Source organism: Eubalaena glacialis, chromosome 18, assembly GCF_028564815.1.
Source record: "Eubalaena glacialis isolate mEubGla1 chromosome 18, mEubGla1.1.hap2.+ XY, whole genome shotgun sequence".
NCBI classification, from domain to species: Eukaryota; Metazoa; Chordata; class Mammalia; order Artiodactyla; family Balaenidae; genus Eubalaena; species Eubalaena glacialis.
In genome coordinates, this window is record NC_083733.1 from 64,554,772 (window position 1) to 64,571,957 (window position 17,186).

The 17,186-nt window shown below is 41.4% G+C and overlaps 1 protein-coding gene across 8 annotated transcripts in view; it reads left to right on the forward strand.

Annotated features, from left to right (window-relative positions):
* Positions 1–17,186, forward strand: part of LOC133078651 (zinc finger protein 615-like) — a 68,251-nt gene that overhangs the window by 25,949 nt on the left and 25,116 nt on the right. For 2 of the 8 annotated variants that reach the window (XM_061173787.1, XM_061173786.1), the window contains exons 1-4: positions 1,006–1,101; positions 2,225–2,351; positions 2,629–2,721; positions 8,767–8,862. In XM_061173787.1, the coding sequence (XP_061029770.1) occupies positions 1,087–1,101; positions 2,225–2,351; positions 2,629–2,721; positions 8,767–8,862 (331 nt within the window). In that variant the 5' untranslated portion in view covers positions 1,006–1,086. Of the gene's footprint in view, positions 1–912; positions 1,102–1,674; positions 1,728–2,224; positions 2,352–2,628; positions 2,722–5,516; positions 5,633–8,378; positions 8,487–8,766; positions 8,863–13,838; positions 16,384–17,186 lie in introns of those variants that run through there. The other 6 variants (XM_061173789.1, XM_061173782.1, XM_061173781.1 and 3 more) reach the window with 6 other exon arrangements.

Sequence of the window (17,186 nt, forward strand, 5' to 3'; positions counted from 1 at the left end):
TAATTTACCACTTTCCAATTTATTTACAATATTGTGTGCTTTAAAAAATGTATTTAAAACCTAAGATATTATCATTATTGCTTATAAGGCAGTGCTTCTGGTTTGCCCAGTACATTGGTTTTCAAACTGACGTGTGTGTACTCACAAGGTGTATAAAAACGCTTGAGGAGGTTCCTGAGTGCACATTGTTTAAAGGAAAACAGTGCCCAGCACCTCTCCTCCCAAATGGTCCCTTTTGTATAACTGAGCTGCCCGAGAGTCTCCTGCTCCTGAGGCCTGCTCCTGGGATGGATCTCGTTTCCCTCATCTCCTTTTTTTTTTTAATCTTAGACTATTTTTTTAAATTAATTAATTAATTTTGGCTGTGTTGGGTCTTCATTGCTGCACGCGGGCATTCTCTAGTTGCGGTGAGCGGGGGCTACTCTTCGTTGCGGTGCGCGGGCTTCTCATTGCGGTGACTTCTCGTGTTGTGGAGCACGGGCTCTAGGCGCACAGGCTTCAGTAGTTATGGCACGTGGGCTCAGTAGTTGTGGCTCGCAGGCTGTAGAGTGCAGGCTCAGTAGTTGTGGTGCACGGGCTTAGTTGCTCTGCGGCATGTGGGATCTTCCTGGACCAGGGATCGAACCCATGTCCCTTGCATTGGCAGGTGGATTCTTAACCACTGTGCCACCAGGGAAGTCCCCCTCATCTCCTTTGACAGTCACCCCACTTCAACTTCACGGAATGAAGGAAAACCCCCACCACAGTCAGAATCTTAGCCTTTTTGGCCAGAGGAATAAAGTCTTCTGGGGTAAAAAAGGGACACTCAGCAATGCTGTGGGCATTGGGTTAAGGTGAACGCCCAGGAGCAGTGATAGCATCTGGGCCCAGAGGAAATGTACCCTCAGCTTGAATTTTCTCCTCAACCCACAGGTCCTGACTCCCCAGGAGCAAAAGAATCAGTAGAAGGAGGAAGAAGTTACAGGATTTGGTATCAGCATTACTGGGGACATGCTTGATTAAAGACAGAACAGAATTTAGAGCAGATCCAGAAGACACAGCGACAGAGCCTCCTTGTTGCCAGCTGTTTTTAGAGAACAGAAGAAAATGATCCAGGCCCAGGTGACTTCTGGTTTGTTTTATTCTTTCCTTTGTTCCCAAATGGGTTTGTTCATTGTCTGAGTCATTCTAGCTAATGATTGCATCTAAGGGTGTCTTGGGGACCCTGGGTGTCTTTGTAGCCTGCTTCTGAAGTGAGGGTGATCCAGGGGACCCCAGAAATTGCAGCCGGTGTCTGAAGCGAGGGCAGTTCTATGGGCACTGTTTCCTCAGGCTTTGCAATATGACTGACTCTTGGTTTCCATGTTCAAATCTGGATTCTTAATCTACCTTTTTTCTTATATTACTTTTATTTTTGTTCATTATACAACTGACTTAAGGATATATTTAAAGGCTGAAATCATAACAAAGTACACATATCAAAAAATAAGTTTCTTCTTCATACACTTTAAACATGCTTATTAAACATTTAATTTCTTATAATTCTGGCTTCTTGAGTCACTTCCCAGAAGATTCTGATTGACTGGCTGTAAAGATTTACTCATCCCAATTCCATTGACTTATGTGTTAGTCATATATATTTATAAATGTGGTGTTTCTAGGTTAACAAGAAGGTTTAATTTTTACACATTATAGAAACGTCTCATGATAAATGGATGGATGACTGACTGCACAGTTATATTTAGTTGGATCCTTGTATTTTATTAGGCTTTTGCTTATTCCATGTGCGTTAAAAACAAACAACCCGGGGCTTCCCTGGTGGCGCAGTGGTTAAGAATCCGCCTGCCAATGCAGGGGACACGGGTTTGTTCCCTGGTTTGGGAAGATCCCACATGCCATGGAGCAGTTAAGCCCGTGCGCCACAGCTACTGAGCCCGCGTGCCACAACTGCTGAGACCCGTGTGGCTGGAGCCCATGCTCTGCAACAGGAGAGGCCACCACAATGAGAAGCCCGCGCACCGCAATGAAGAATAACCCCTGCTCGCCGCAACTAGAGGAAGCCCGTGCACAGCAGTGAAGACCCAACGCAGCCAATCAATCAATCAATCAATAAACAACAACAACAAAAACAACCCCCTAGATAAATAGATCCAGCCTATAAAGTAGAAATGAGAAGAAAAACTTTTAACATTTCTTCCATATCATCAAAAGGACATCACTTCATTAAACACCACTGTTACTATAGGAAACCCTGACGTTTGACGATGTGACTCTGGACTTCACGTGGGAGGAGTGGCAGCTCCTGACCCCTCCTCAGAAGGACCTGTACCAAGAGGTGATGCTGGAGAACTATAGCAACCTGCTGTCTGTGGGTGAGGACGGCTCCCCTGTGTCCTTCAGAGGGTCCCCAGTCAGTGGCGTTTCCTTTCTCATCTTCTGAAAGCTCTGGAGTGTCTATGATGCTCTGAAGCGGTAGATTTTCAGTCCCCTCTCTGGCCCATGAGAAGTGGGTATTCTCCCTTCTCCTGAGAGAACAGCATTTACTCTGTAGGTCGTGAAATAGTTTTGTCCTCAGCTGTAGCATTCTGTGTTCACAGACCCCAAGCCCAATTCACTGGGTCTAAATATTCTATCATTTCCGGTGAATAGGTTATCAAGCCAGAAAGCCAGACATACTCTCTAAGTTGGATCAAGGAGAACCATGGACGATGGAAGATGAAATCCACTGTCGAACCCATTCAGGTGAGTGAGAGACCAGCAAGGTGACAGGCGTGGAAATCACACTGTAGTTGGTCAGAGAAGAGTCACAACAGTGAGGGGGTTGGACGCTGGGTAAGCAGTGCCTCCGTGCATCTCTCTCCTGATGTCAGACCTCTTTTTCTTTGTAGGAGTTTAGAGAAAAATATATCCATTCTTAGGGAAGACTCTGTCTTTTCTGGGATCTGTTTCTTCTTGATTTTACCCCCATATTGATTTTTGTTTGCATAGTTTTCTTTTCCCTAGGATTCTCATATCTTTTCCTTCCTCTTCATACACTTCCACCTCCCTTGCTATGAAATTCCATCTTCCAGGGCCTCTCTCCAAAGAGAAAAGTTTGAATTCCTCACTGTGTTCTAGCTGCTGCACCTTTCTGTCCCACTGGTAATGTTGATTTCCTTTGTCACATTCACCCCATGTTGGCTGCTGGCCCCAAAAGTAAACTGGTCTTCACTGTGCCTTATTCCAGCTCTGAAGTTCTCCAAAGATTTTGTTTTCCATTTTCTCAAATGATCTTCTAACCTTCAAAGTTTTCTTTACTGTAATAATCTAAGCTCCTTAGGGTCACTGGAGAAGACTCCCAAATTGATCTCTCCCCAGTGTGATCCACCACAGACTTGGGACCTATATAACTTACTCATCTTGATGGCATCTCTCCTGAGTTCTCAATAACTGCCAGGACCCAGGATCATATTCCCTCCCAGAAAACCACTATAAGTTTACATTCTCCCTTACTCTTATGCATCCTCCATCCTGGCCATTCAGGCATTACCTCATATGTTCCCCATCTGCAGAGCTCTCTTATGTAAATGCGTCTGATGTTCATGATGAATTTTTAACTAGAAACATTATCTTAACATCCTTCGTTCTCAGTTCCGGTCTCAACCTGATCATAACTCTTCCTTACTTCAAATTATTTCCTTTGTGTATTTATTAGTTTTGAACTTTCTTCTTGTTGATTGTAGACCTTACCGTCTTCATTTCCCTAAAATTTTCATTTTTCTTTCCATTGTATTCTGATGATATTTATCCCAGCTAATCAAATTACTTGTCAGTTAAAGTTCTTCTTCTGTCCATGAACTCCATGATATGACATCATCATACTCACAAAGAGATAGATTTCCACCCTCTTTCTTAAATTCTCCCTAATGTGTTCCATACATGTGATTGATTTTTTGATTCATTCCTCTACATTTTTTTGATAGCCTGTTGTATGCTGGAAGGTAAGAGCAGTGAAAAAAAGTATACATGTAGATCACAAGTTTTTAGTCTAAGAGAAAGGAGTCAAGAAATTAATCAAGTGTTTTGGGGGCTGGTGGTGTGGGATAAAAAAAATAAAAATAAACAAATAATATATCTAGGGGGTGAAAAGTGCTGTGATAAGTAACATAAATTATTAGAGAAATGAAAATCAAAACTACAGTTAGGTACCACCTCACACCGGTCAGAATGGCCATCATGAAAAAGTCTACAGGGAATTCCCTGGTGGTCCAGTGATTAAGACTCCGTGCTCTCACCGCCAAGGCCCCGGATTCAATCCCTGGTCGGGGAACTAAGATCTCACAAGCCTCGTGGGGTGGCCAAAAAAAAAAAAGAAAAAAAGTCTACAAATAACAAACACTGGAGGAGGTGTGGAGAAAAGGGAACCCTTCTACGCTGTTGGTGGGAGTGTAAATTGGTGCAGCCACTATGGAAAACAGTATGGAGGTTTCTCAAAAAACTAAAAACAGAGTCATCATATGATACAGCAATCCCACTCCTGGACATATATCCAGACAAAACTATAATTCAAAAAGATACATGCACTCCTGTGTTCATAGCAGCACTGTTCACAATAGCTAGGACATGGAAACAACCTAAATGTCCATTGAGAGATGAATGAATAAACAAGATGTGGTACATATACACAGTGGAATACTACTCAGCCACAAAAAAGAATGAAATAATGCTATTTGCAGCAACATGGATGGACCTAGAGATTATCATACTAAGTGAAGTAAGTCAAAGAGAAAGACAAATACCATATGATATCACTTATAGGTGAAATCTAAAATACGACACAAATCAGCATATCTACAAAGCAGAAACAGACTCACAGACAGAGAGAACAGACTTGTGGTTGCCAACGGGGAGGAGCGGTGGGGGAGGGATGGAATGGGAGGTTGGGGTTAGCATATGTAAGCTATTACATGTGAAATGGGTAAACAACAAGGTCCTACTGTGTAGCACAGAGAACTATATTCAATATCTGTGATAAACCATAATGCGAAAGAACATGAATAAGAATATATACATATATCTGAATCACTTTGCTATACAGAAGAAATTAGCACAACATTGTATATCAACTATACTTCAGTAAAACTTAAAGAAACAGAACTTTAGTCAGCATTATGGAAGAGTAGGTGCTGGGGCTCCTCTTTAGGCAGGGAACACCTCTCAGATAAGGTGCCTCTGAGCCAAGAAATGCGGGAAGTTAGTAGGCTGCCAGGTTAGGAGTTTTCCAAGTAGAGAGGCTAGCAGGTTTAAAAGGCTGAGCCACGAATGAGTTTGAGAAACATTAAGGAGCCCATGTGGACAGAGCAGAGTGTGCTTTCTGGAAAGTGATGGGTATAAGGCCAAAAAGGCAGTAGCAGTGGGGGTGGGGTGGGGTGGGAGGGTAAGATTGGTCACGTATTCCATTTCAAGGAAGCGTGATTTTACTCCCTAATAAGATGAGAAAACACGAGGAGAGGACTTCCCTGGTGGTACAGTGGTTAAGAATCCGCCTGCCAATGCAGGGGACACAGGTTCGAGCCCTGGTCCGGGAAGATCCCACATGCCATGGAGCAACTAAACCCGTGCACAACAACTACTGACCCTGCGCTCTAGAGCCCGCGAGCCACAACTACTGAGCCTGCGTGCCACAACTACTGAAGCCCACGCGCCTAGAGCCCATGCTCCGCAACAAGAGAAGCCACTGCAATGAGAAGCCCGCGCACTGCAAGGAAGAATAGCCCCTGCTCGCCGCAACTAGGGGAAGCCTGCACGCAGCAACGAAGACCCAACGCACCCAAAAATAAATTAATTAATTGATTAATTTAAAAAAAACACAAGGAGTTCTTGAGTACTGGAATGACATGAAATAATTTACATTTTTCAAGGAATCCTTTTGGCTTCTGTGTAGAAAGCAGACAGTAGTGGGCAGGGCGGCAAACAGGAAAGCCTCAGGAGGCTATTGCAAAAAACATGGTGACTGCGAGAATGGTTGGCTGCAGCATGTGTGGAGGGTTCAGTGTTGGTGAGGTTCTGAATATGCTGCTTGTAGAGGGCAAATGAGATTTGACATTACGTAAATACAGGCTGGGAGAGGAAAAAATGGATGAAGATTGTTGGTAAGGTTGTTACTGAACGCAAGACCTTGTGCCTGAAGCACAGTGAGGTCAAATACTGAAACGTCGGAGTTGGGAGCAGAGAAGGGTTTATTGCCGGACCGTGCAGGGAGTCAGGTGGCTCATGCCTTAAAAAGTCCGGAACTCCTTGAAGGCTTTCAGCAAAGCCCTTTTAAAGACAAGGTGAGGGAGGGACATTGTTAGTTGTTGCACACTTCTTGGTGGTGTTGGATTCTTTGTTCTTGCAGCTGTCATGTAGGTCAGGTCATGGTCAGGTCACCATGTTTTTGTAAACCTTGAACAAGACAAATGTTATTCTCTGTTCAGGTCAGGTCACGGATGTTCTTGTATATTTCAAGCTATAGGCAGCATTCTTTTACAAAATGTACAGAGCCAGCATGACTAAGTACAGGCAACAGAGCACAAAGGTTAAAGTGAGTTTAAAGTAAAAGGAACAGATCTGATATGGAGTCAGATTTGTTCTTCCCTATTACAAAAGCAGACCAGTTCCTCAAGGGATGTTAATGTTTCATGGCACATGAGTCTCAAGTTCGCATGGGTCTCAAGTTCACATAGGACTTTGATGGTTCTCCATAGAGGTGATGTGGTGAGTGAGGTCCTTAACTGCAGTCCTTACTGTCCTTCTCATAAATGTAAAAACATGTTTCCTACAGCTGTTTCTTCATTTTATCTAGTATGATATTAATCCTGCCTAATCTACACACATACATATGCATCAGTCTGTGTCCATATGTGTCCATATATATTCTTTAAAGAATAATTTCTTTACAGATTTGGTCATCTAATAACCTATTGTGCTCTATACATGTTTTATCCAGTTTCTTTTGTTTCATTTAGTATATTAACTACTGAAATTAGCATGTATTGTCTTGTGATTCTGGCATCTGGAATCTCTTCATTACTGGTTTTGGTATTGGCTCAACTGCTAATGGTGAATTTAGGAATCTGTATTATTCATATACTTATAAGAATCATATAGGTCAGTATTAGTAAGTAGATGCTTATGAGATAATAGAAAATATGTATTGGTCTCTGCCCCCTGTTCCTGGCACAGAGCTCCTAAAACCCTTGTGATTCCCTAAGTGATTAGAACGCTAGGAACATCTCTTGTTCTAATATTGGTCTTTGACCTCTGTTCCTGACACAGGGCTCCTGAAACTCTTGTCATTTCCTGGGTGACAGGAGTAACTTTGTTCTACCGAGGTGACTCTGAGTGGGCTACTGGATGAGGGCTGGTCACCAGAATGACCAAGCCATGATGAGAAGCTTGTCCTTTTTATCCCCACCCCCTGTTCTCTTGAGAAGGGAGAAGGGTTGAAAATGGAGTTAATGATTGATCATGCTTACATGATGAAGACTCCATGAAATCCCCAAACTATGATGTTCAGAGAACTTCTGGGTTGGTGAACATGTGGACGTGCCCTAAGATGGTGTGGAAGCATGGCACCCCTTCCCACATATCCTGCCCTACACATCTCTTCCATCTGGATATTCACCCGTATCCTTTATCATAGCCTTTAATAAAGTGGTAAACATAAGTGTTCTCCAGAGTTCTGTGAGCCCCTCCAGCAAGTGAATTGAACCTGAGGAGGTTCAATGGAACCTCTGATCTATAGCTGGCTGGTCAGAAGCACAGGTGACAACCTGGATTTGTGATTGGTGTCTGAAGTGGGGGCCGTGAAGTCTTACGGGACTGAGCCCTTAACCTGTGGGATCTGACGCTATCTCTGGGTAGATAGTGTCAGAATTGATTTAAATTATAGGACACCCAGCTGGTAGGGCAGAGAATTGCTTGTTGTGGGGAAAAAGTCTCCACACAGTTGGTGACCAGAAGGGTCAGAAACGAAGTGTTCTTTGTGGGTAATAAAGGAGACTCGCAGGGAAGAAGCACACAGTGGAGAAGAACTGGGTTTTTCACTACACAGGAAGGAGACGAAACTGGGTTTTTCCTTTACAAATGCTCACATATATAGAGATTGCAGATGTTCTTACATCAGCTAGAGGAATTAACGGTACATTACCGAAACTTCTTTGAATTTTCAACTTTAGTTGAATGAATGGAAGACTGCACAGTAACGTAATATTTTACTAGGATTCTTACTCTATCACAGCGTGTGAAGGAAAAAAACCCACTAATTTCCCATATGGCAAAAGTGAGCAGAATAATTCCCTTTACATTTTTCCATATTACCCAAAGAACATCACTTCGCTAAATAAGACCATGTTATGACAGGAATCCCTGACATGACGACGTGGCTATGAAGTTCACGTGGGAGGAGTGGCAGCTCCTGGACCCCGATCAGAAGGACCTGTACCGGGATGTGATGCTGGAGAACTATAGCAACCTGGTGTCCGTGGGTGAGGACGGCTCCCCCGGGTCCCTCAGAGGGTGCCCGTCAGTGGCCGTTCCATTCTCAGCCTCTTAACTCTTCAGACTAACTGCATTCCTCTGCAATGGTCGAGTCTCAGATCCTTCTCTTGCCCCAGACTAGAGGGTATAATCGCCCCTCTCCTGAGAGAAAAGCCTTGAGGTTACAGATGTGAAACCTGTTTATTCCCTCCATGTACCATTATCCCTTCCTGCCGTATCCTAGCCCAGTTCGATACGTCTAAGTCTTCTATCATTTTTCATGAACAGGGTATCAAGCCAGCAAACCAGATGCTGTCTCCAGGTTGGAACGAGGAGAACAACTGTGGCCAGTAGAAGATGACAGCCACGGTCGAATCTGTCCAGGTGAGTGGGTGAGACCCAGCAAGGTGGGCAGCCAGGGAAGTCACACTCTGATCAGGAGAGAAGGCATCAGAGCTGTGGTAGTGTCTGAGGAAACATAGACAGCCCTACCACGTACCTCTTTTCCGGTGTAAGAACTCTTTTTCCTTGTAGAAGTTAAGAGGAAAATATATCGCTTTGTTCTCTTTTGAGATCTGATCCCTGTTTATTTCATATGCATCTTGTTTTTGTTTGCATAGTTTTCTTCTTCCTAGGATTTTCCAATCTTCCTCTTCTTCATTCACCATCACAGGATCTGTGTTACCACTTGTCTTGCTGTGAAATTCCACTTTCCAGGCCTCTCTGGAAAGAGCGAACTTTGAATTCATCACTCTTCTTACTACTGTACCTTCTTCCTGCCCAGTTAGGAAATAATGATTTCCCACCATAACATCCAACCCCACCTTGGATGCTAGAAAAAATGTTTCTACCATGCTACATGTTAGAACTAGGTCATAACTTCAGTCTGCTTCAAATAACTTCCTTCATAGTTTTGCTAATTCAGATTCTCCTGTAGTTCTTAGATGTTCTCATTGTATTTATTTTCCTAAAGTTTCTGTTCTCACTTTATATTTTTTAACAGTTTTATTTAGATTTAATTCATATAATATCAAACAATTTATCCACTTAAGTTATATAATTCAGTGGTGTTTTATTATATTTGCATAGTTGTGCAACCATCATCACCATCAGTTTTGGATTATTTTATATATATATATATCCTTCTAGTAGCCTTTATTATTATAGCTTTGCAGTAAGCTTTGAAATTGGAAAATGTAAATCCTCCAACTTTTTCAAGCCTATTTTGAGTATTGTGGAGCCTTTGAATTTCCATCTGAATTTTAGAATCAGCTTGTGAAATTCTGCAGAAAAAAAAAATTTGCCTGGGATTTTGATAGGGATTATATTGAACTGTATGTCAATTTGGGGATTCATTCCATCTTAACCATATTAAACATTCTGTTCCATGATCATTGGATCTTTTTAAATCTAATTAGGCCTTTAATGTCTTCTAAAATGTTTTTCTAACTTTCAGAATATAAGTTTTGTATTTCCGTTCTTAAGTTTATTCCTAAATGTATTGGTATTCTTTTATATATTATAGTAAACGGAATTGTTTCTTGATTGCATTTTTAGCTTATTCATTGCTAGAATGTAGAAATACAATTGATTAATTTCCCGTCATATTCTGATGACACTTAGTCCCAGTTAACCCTGTTTCCTGCCATATGTAATTACACTTTCTCTTTCAATGATCCCGTTATATGATATCATCTTGATTATAAAGAGTAAAGAGTTTTTGTCCTCTTCTTTTTTTTTTTTTTTTTGGCTGCGTTGGTTCGTAGCTGCGGCACGCGGGATTTTCCTTAAGGCATGCGGATCTTTCATTGCGGCACAAGGCTTTTCTCTAGTTGTGGCATGCGGGTTTTCTCTTTCTCTGGTTGTGGCACGTGGGCTTCAGAGCGTGTGGGCTCTGTAGTTTGTGGCACGTGCGCTCTCTAGTTGTGGCACTTGAGCTCAGTAGTTGTGGCACGCGGGCTTAGTTGCATGTGGGATCTTAGTTCCCCGACCATGGATCGAACCTGCGTCCCCTGTATTGAAAGGTGGGTTCTTTACCACTGGACCACCAGGGAAGTCCCCTAAGTATTCTTAATATGTTCCATACATATGCTTGCCTTCTGCAGTTGATGTGATAGCTTTACTCCTTTAAAACTTGCATTTTGAGAGCCTAATAGCATAATAGTTTTGAAGCTAATAGCAATACAAAACAGGAAAAAAATATATATCTTGTCCCTTCACACGGAGTACGTTCTCAATTGAAATACTCTATAATGAATAATAAACAAATGCGTAACTAACATGTCTTAGTATAAAAATTGCTGTAAGGAAAATTAAAGCAGCTAATGGAAGAGTGGGTGTTGGGGCTTGGAACTGCCCTTTTAGGAATGGGAGTGGCAATCTGATAAGGTGCCTTTGAGCACATAGATGAGGGATATGAGTAGTCTTCCTGGGTGAGGAGTTTTCCAAATGTGAGACAGTGGGAAGTTGAAAGACCTGAATCTGGAATGTGTCTGAGGAACTTCGAGGAAACTTACATGGGTAGAAGGGACTGAGCAAGAGGGAAAATGACTGGAGTTAAGGGTAACAGGGTAGTAGCTGGGGGTTTTGGTACATAGGTCACAAACTGCCTATCAAGGGCATTCCAGACCTTTTCTGAATAAGTTGAGAAAACAGGGGATTTTGAGTAGAGGAGTGGCATTATACAATTTTTAAAGTGGATCACTTTGCCTACTTTATAGAAGATAGACATTATTGGGGAGGGGAATGTACTTTTATACTCTTGGTTACAATGTGTGACAATAAAATAATACAGATTAAAGTCATCAAAGATCAAATGTGCATGGGAAAGAATCCAGGAGAGACTGCACACAAGCTCCCCGGTTGTCCTCTACCAGTGGAATCATGTGAACAGCGCTGAATTTTCCCAGCAATGATGTTTGAATGTTTGACAACATGTGTGAAGTGTTGCCAACCAGGGAAGCTCACCCAAGCCTGGTGCCTCTAGACCCCAGAATCAGAATGTTAGTGTTGTCCAAAGCCTCAGGCATACAAAAAACGGGCATCTACCACACATCACATTGTTAGTATAAACTGTATGGTATGGCTTCAGACCTCATGCCTAAAAAGACACTCTTATCAGGCTGGATATCAGGGACTCAGAGGTTATCTTCCAGTCATCAGTCATGGCCACTCCTTTCTTTGCAAGATGCAGGGATGGAGTAACTGCATACCAACGTTCCCTTTTTACATAGGAACATAGGGTATGTTCCAGCTAGACTATTAGTTGGAATCTTGGTTACAGAAGCTTTCTTCTAAATTTGAGGTTAGTTGGGATTAGCAGATGCAAACCATTTTATATAGAATTGAATAAACAATACAGTACTATTGTATAGCACAGGGAATTATATTCAGTATACTGTAGTAAACCATAATGGATAAGAATATAAATATATATGTATATTTATGTATGTATAAATGAATGACTTTGCTGTACACCAGAAACTAACACAATATTTTAAATCAACTACGTTTCAATAAGAGAAATTCTAAAAAATTCAATTAGTGCTTTGGTAGAGTTAGGTGAATGGTGGTCTACAGAATGAAGAAGGATGGCAAGATATTAGACTATGATAACCAGTCTTTCAGTAGTCTGTCACACTTACCTTGAAATCAGATGCTGAGGATCCACATCTTACTCATCATTGTATTTTGTTCTATATACCTGGATCTTCAGGGGACCCGTGATCACAATACTCAATGTTTGGTTCTCTTAGGTGGGCTTAATTGAATTCCAAACTCTACATGTGGAATGGCTAAAGCCCTGGCCCTGTGCCTTCACCTTTATTCTACATGTTTCTAAACACAGTCTCATCCAGTTCTCTATCTTTGAATAATCTGTGTTGATGATATCCACATTGCTATTTTCAGATAAGACCTTTTTAAAGATTTATATATTCAACCTGTTCATGTTTGTATAGTACTCGGGTATGTAATAGTCATCTTTTTTTTTTAATTAATTAATTTATTTTTGGCTGCGTTGGGTCTTCATTGCTGCGTGTGGGCTTTCTGTAGTTGCAGCAAGCGGGGTCCACTCTTTGCTGCGGTGCACAGGCCTCTCTTGTTGCAGAGCACAGGCTCTAGGCGCGTGCTTCAGTAGTTGTGGCACACGGGCTTAGTTCCTCCGTGGCATTGGGATCTTCCCGGACCAGGACTTGAACCCATGTTCCCTGCATTGGCAGGCGGATTCTTAACCACTGCACCACCAGGGAAGTCCCTGTAATAGTCATCTTAAACTTTGTTTCACAATGCGTGCTAGATTTTCCTCTCATTCTGGACTTCAGTAATATTCCTCACATTATTAAGAGGCATTCCACCTACCCAGTGGCTGAAACCACATAATTCTTGGAATAATCCTTGAGTCTTAACCTCTTCCGTGCTTCTCCCATTAAGTCCATCAGTGAACCTTGTCTTTTCTTTGAACATATCCTGATTTCCTCCACCTCTTACATATTCATTGCTCCTTTAACCATGATTCACAGACTGCAATTGCCTTCTTTATTCCTTTGCTTCAGTGGTCTGTACATAGAATTAAACCTGGGTGTCCTAAATTTTGACTCATTTCTGATACTATCTACATGGAAATAGTGTCAGATTCTACAAGTTAAGGGTTCAGTCCCACATGGTTGTCCCCATGTCAGATGTCAATTGCAAGTCCAGATTATTACCTGTGCTTCTGACCAACTGGCTGTAGGTTGGAGGTTCCCATGACCCGCTCTGGGGTTCAGTTAATTTCCAAAGGTGGCTCTGAGAACTGAGAAACATTTACTTATGTTTACAACCAAGTGAAGAGGTACAAGGTCCAAAATGAAGAGGTACAAGAAGGCAAGGTCTGAAGGATTCCTGAATGGGAGCGCTTCTGTCGCCAGAACTGGGGTGCACCACCCTCCTGGCACATGGATGTGTTCACCCATCCAGAGGTTGAGCAAATTTTGTTAAGAGTTCTTATAGAGCTTTAATATCTAGGCCCTCTCTCCTTTCCCAGAGGCCGGTGGGTGGCCTCTAATCACTTAAGACTAATCACTTAGTCTAATCACTTAGTCTTTCTGGTGGTCAGTCCCATCCTGAGGTTATGTAGGAACCCTATGCTAAGTCACCTCATTAGCATCCTAATCACTTAGGAAATTACAAGGCTTTAGGAGCTCTGTGGAGGAAGACCAAATATATTTCTTTTTATTTCTTTCTTTTATATTTCTTTTTATACCACACATAGAATTGTCACTAAATAGTTACTTCACGTGAAGGCATTTTTTGAAACAGTTTTCTTCCAAATTAAGATTATGAGAGATTGTGGAATGATTCCTTGTTCTCTTCTTTCCTAGAAAGCAGGAAAGTTGATGACCTTCTGCAGCATCACTTGCCAAATCACAGCATTCAAAATACTGTGGAACAATGCTGCGAACATAATACATTTGCAAATATTGTTAATCAGAGCGAAAGTCATTTCCTGTTAAAGCAAAATTGTGATATGTTTGACTTAACTGAAAAACCTTTAAAATCAAATATAAGTTTTGAAAACCAGAAGAGAAACTGTAACTTAAAGAACTCTGCTGAGTTTAATGGAGATGGGAAATCCCTTCTCCATGCTAACCACGAGCAATCTTTTACTGAAATTAAATTTCCTGTAAGTGCAAAACCCATCAACAATAACTCCCTGTCCACTAAGCAACAGAGAACTCACAACATAGAGAAAGCCCATGTTTGCAGTGAGTGTGGGAAAGCCTTCTTCAAGATGTCTCAGCTCTTTGATCATCAGAGAGTTCATACTAGAGAAAAACCTCATGGATGCAGTCTGTGTGGGAAAGCCTTCTCCAGAAAATCCAGGCTCACTGAACATCAGAGAACTCATATGGGACTGAAACATTATGAGTGCACTGAATGCAATAAAACCTTCTTCAAGAAATCGCAGTTCAATAAACATCAGAAAAGTCATATGGGAGAGAAACCTTACATATGTAGTGAATGTGGGAAAGCATTCACCACAAAGTGTCTGCTCATTTATCATCAGCGAACTCATACAGGGGAGAAGCCCCATGGATGCAGTCTGTGTGGAAAAGCCTTCTCTACAAAGTTCAGTCTCACGACACATCAGAAAACTCATACAGGAGAGAAACCTTACATATGCAGTGAATGTGGAAAAGGCTTCATCGAGAAGAGGCGTCTTATTGCACACCGACGAACTCATACTGGTGAGAAACCCTTTGTATGCAGTGAATGTGGGAAAAGTTTCACCTTGAAGAAGAGTCTTATTCCACATCAGCGAACTCATACTGGAGAGAAACCCTATACATGCAATGATTGTGGAAAAGGCTTCACCTTGAAGAACCCTCTCATCAGACATCAGCGAACTCATACAGGAGAGAAACCGTATGTATGTAGTGTATGCGGAAAAGGCTTCACCATGAAGGGTGATCTCGTTGTACATCAGCGAACTCATATTGCAGAGAAACCATTTATATGTAGTGACTGTGGGAAAGGCTTCACTGTGAAGAGCCAACTGATTGTACATGAGCGAACTCATACCGGAGAGAAACCCTACGTGTGCAGTGAATGCGGAAAAGGCTTTCCAGCCAAGGCCCGGCTGATTGGACATCAGCGAACACACACAGGAGAGAAACCTTATATATGCACTGATTGTGGAAAAGGCTTCATTCAGAAGGGCAATCTCATTGTACATCAGCGAACTCACACAGGGGAGAAACCCTATGTATGCAACGAATGTGGCAAAGGCTTATCCGCGAAAAGGAAGCTCATCGCACATCTGCGAACTCATACTGGAGAGAAACCATATATATGCAGTGAATGTGGCAAGGGCTTCACCGTGAAGAGTACCCTTGGTACACATCAGCAAACTCACACTGGAGAGAAACCGTACAAATGCAACGAGTGTGGTAAAGCCTTTAAGAAGAAGACACGCCTCATACAACATGAGAGATTTCACTCACGAAAGACTTCTTTGCATGTACTGAATGTGGAAAATTCTCTTTGTGCAAAAATGATCTCATTACCCATCAGAGAATTCACACAGGAGAGAAGCCATATGAATGCAGTGAATGTGGGAAAACCTTCACCACAAAGTCAGGGCTCAATGTTCACCAAAGAAAACATACAGGAGAGAGGCCCTATGGATGCAGTGAGTGTGGGAAAGCTTTTGCCCACTTGTCAATCCTTGATAAACATAAGAGAATTCACAGGTAGTCACTTTGGGGAAGCCTGTTGCCGGTTGTAGACCCTCAAGATAATAGTATGCAGAGAAGAATCACAATGCAAAGAATGTGGTATTATCTTTAGTGATCAATTACCTCATATTTTATATTGATGAAAAAATTTACAAAACTACTCGGATACAATCAGCCTTGGTGAAAATATTTTAGGACATTCTATGTCTAAAAAGTATATACTGAGATAAAGCCTATGAGTGTGAAAGACTAGGAAAGCCTTCAGTGGAAATAAACCCTATCATATGTGATCATCATAGATCATGAATGAATGAATATTTCTAATTGGTAGAAGTATAATTGTGGGAAAGCCTTTGCCCAGAAGTAATACCTCAACAGATGTCAGTTATCACTAGAAAAATACTTTCCTGTGGCAATGAATATGGCAGGGTTTGCAGTAATAAATATTGCTTCATCATTTGCCAGGAAATCCGTGCAGAAACACATTCTATATGGTGGACTTTAACAAAATATCAGACAACTTAATGAAGGAAAGAAGCCTTGGGGAAATGATGAATGAGAGCATTCTGTTACAAGTCTTAACTTAAGGGATACTACACCTCACAAGCAACTGAAGGATACCTTCAGCCATATTTCTAGTTGCCTTGTCATTGATCTTATAAATTTTACATAGTGGCAGTTACTCTCATCATGGATTGAATTTTCATTATTTAACTTTTGCATTTCTTTGGTTCCAAGTTTGTGTTATTTCAGAAGATTTGAAGTACTTCAAAATGAAAAATGTACTCGTTTCATACGTATAACAACAGATTTGGATGTGTTTAACCAAGTTTGTAAGTACCATCAGGGGGTTATAAAATTAATATAAACGTGATGTTTTTATAACTTTTAATTTTGAAGTAAGTTTAGAATCACAAAAACAAATATTCCAGAGATTTCCTAAATGCCCTTCAGCCCACTACACCCAAAGGTAAAATCTTATAATAACCACACAGTAAACTGTGTGGTTATATAAGGTCAAATAGAGGAAAGTGAAACTGTTACAGTGCTGTTAACTACAGGGTTTATTTCGATTGCACCAGTTTTAACATGTAGTAGTTTTTGTTTGGTTTTTATATATCGCCTTAAGAAACTTTATCACATATGTAGGTTCCTGTAACCAACACCCCAGTAAAAATTCAGAATGCTTTGTCAACACAGACTCCCTCATGCTACGTCCTCATAGTCACATCCTTTCCCCGACACTAACCCTTGGCATCACAGATCTTTTTGTATCCATAATTTTGTCATTATAGAATATTAGAAAAATAGAATCGTTTAGGATGTATCCTTTTGAGGTTGACTGTTTGACCTTGTGAAATTGTAGAAAATAGACATATTGGTCTCTGTCCCTGGTTTCTGGCACAGAGCTTCTGAAACCCTTGTAAATTTCTACATGATAAGAGCCTGTGGAGCATCTCTTACTCTATTGATGTGATTCTGGGTGGGCTC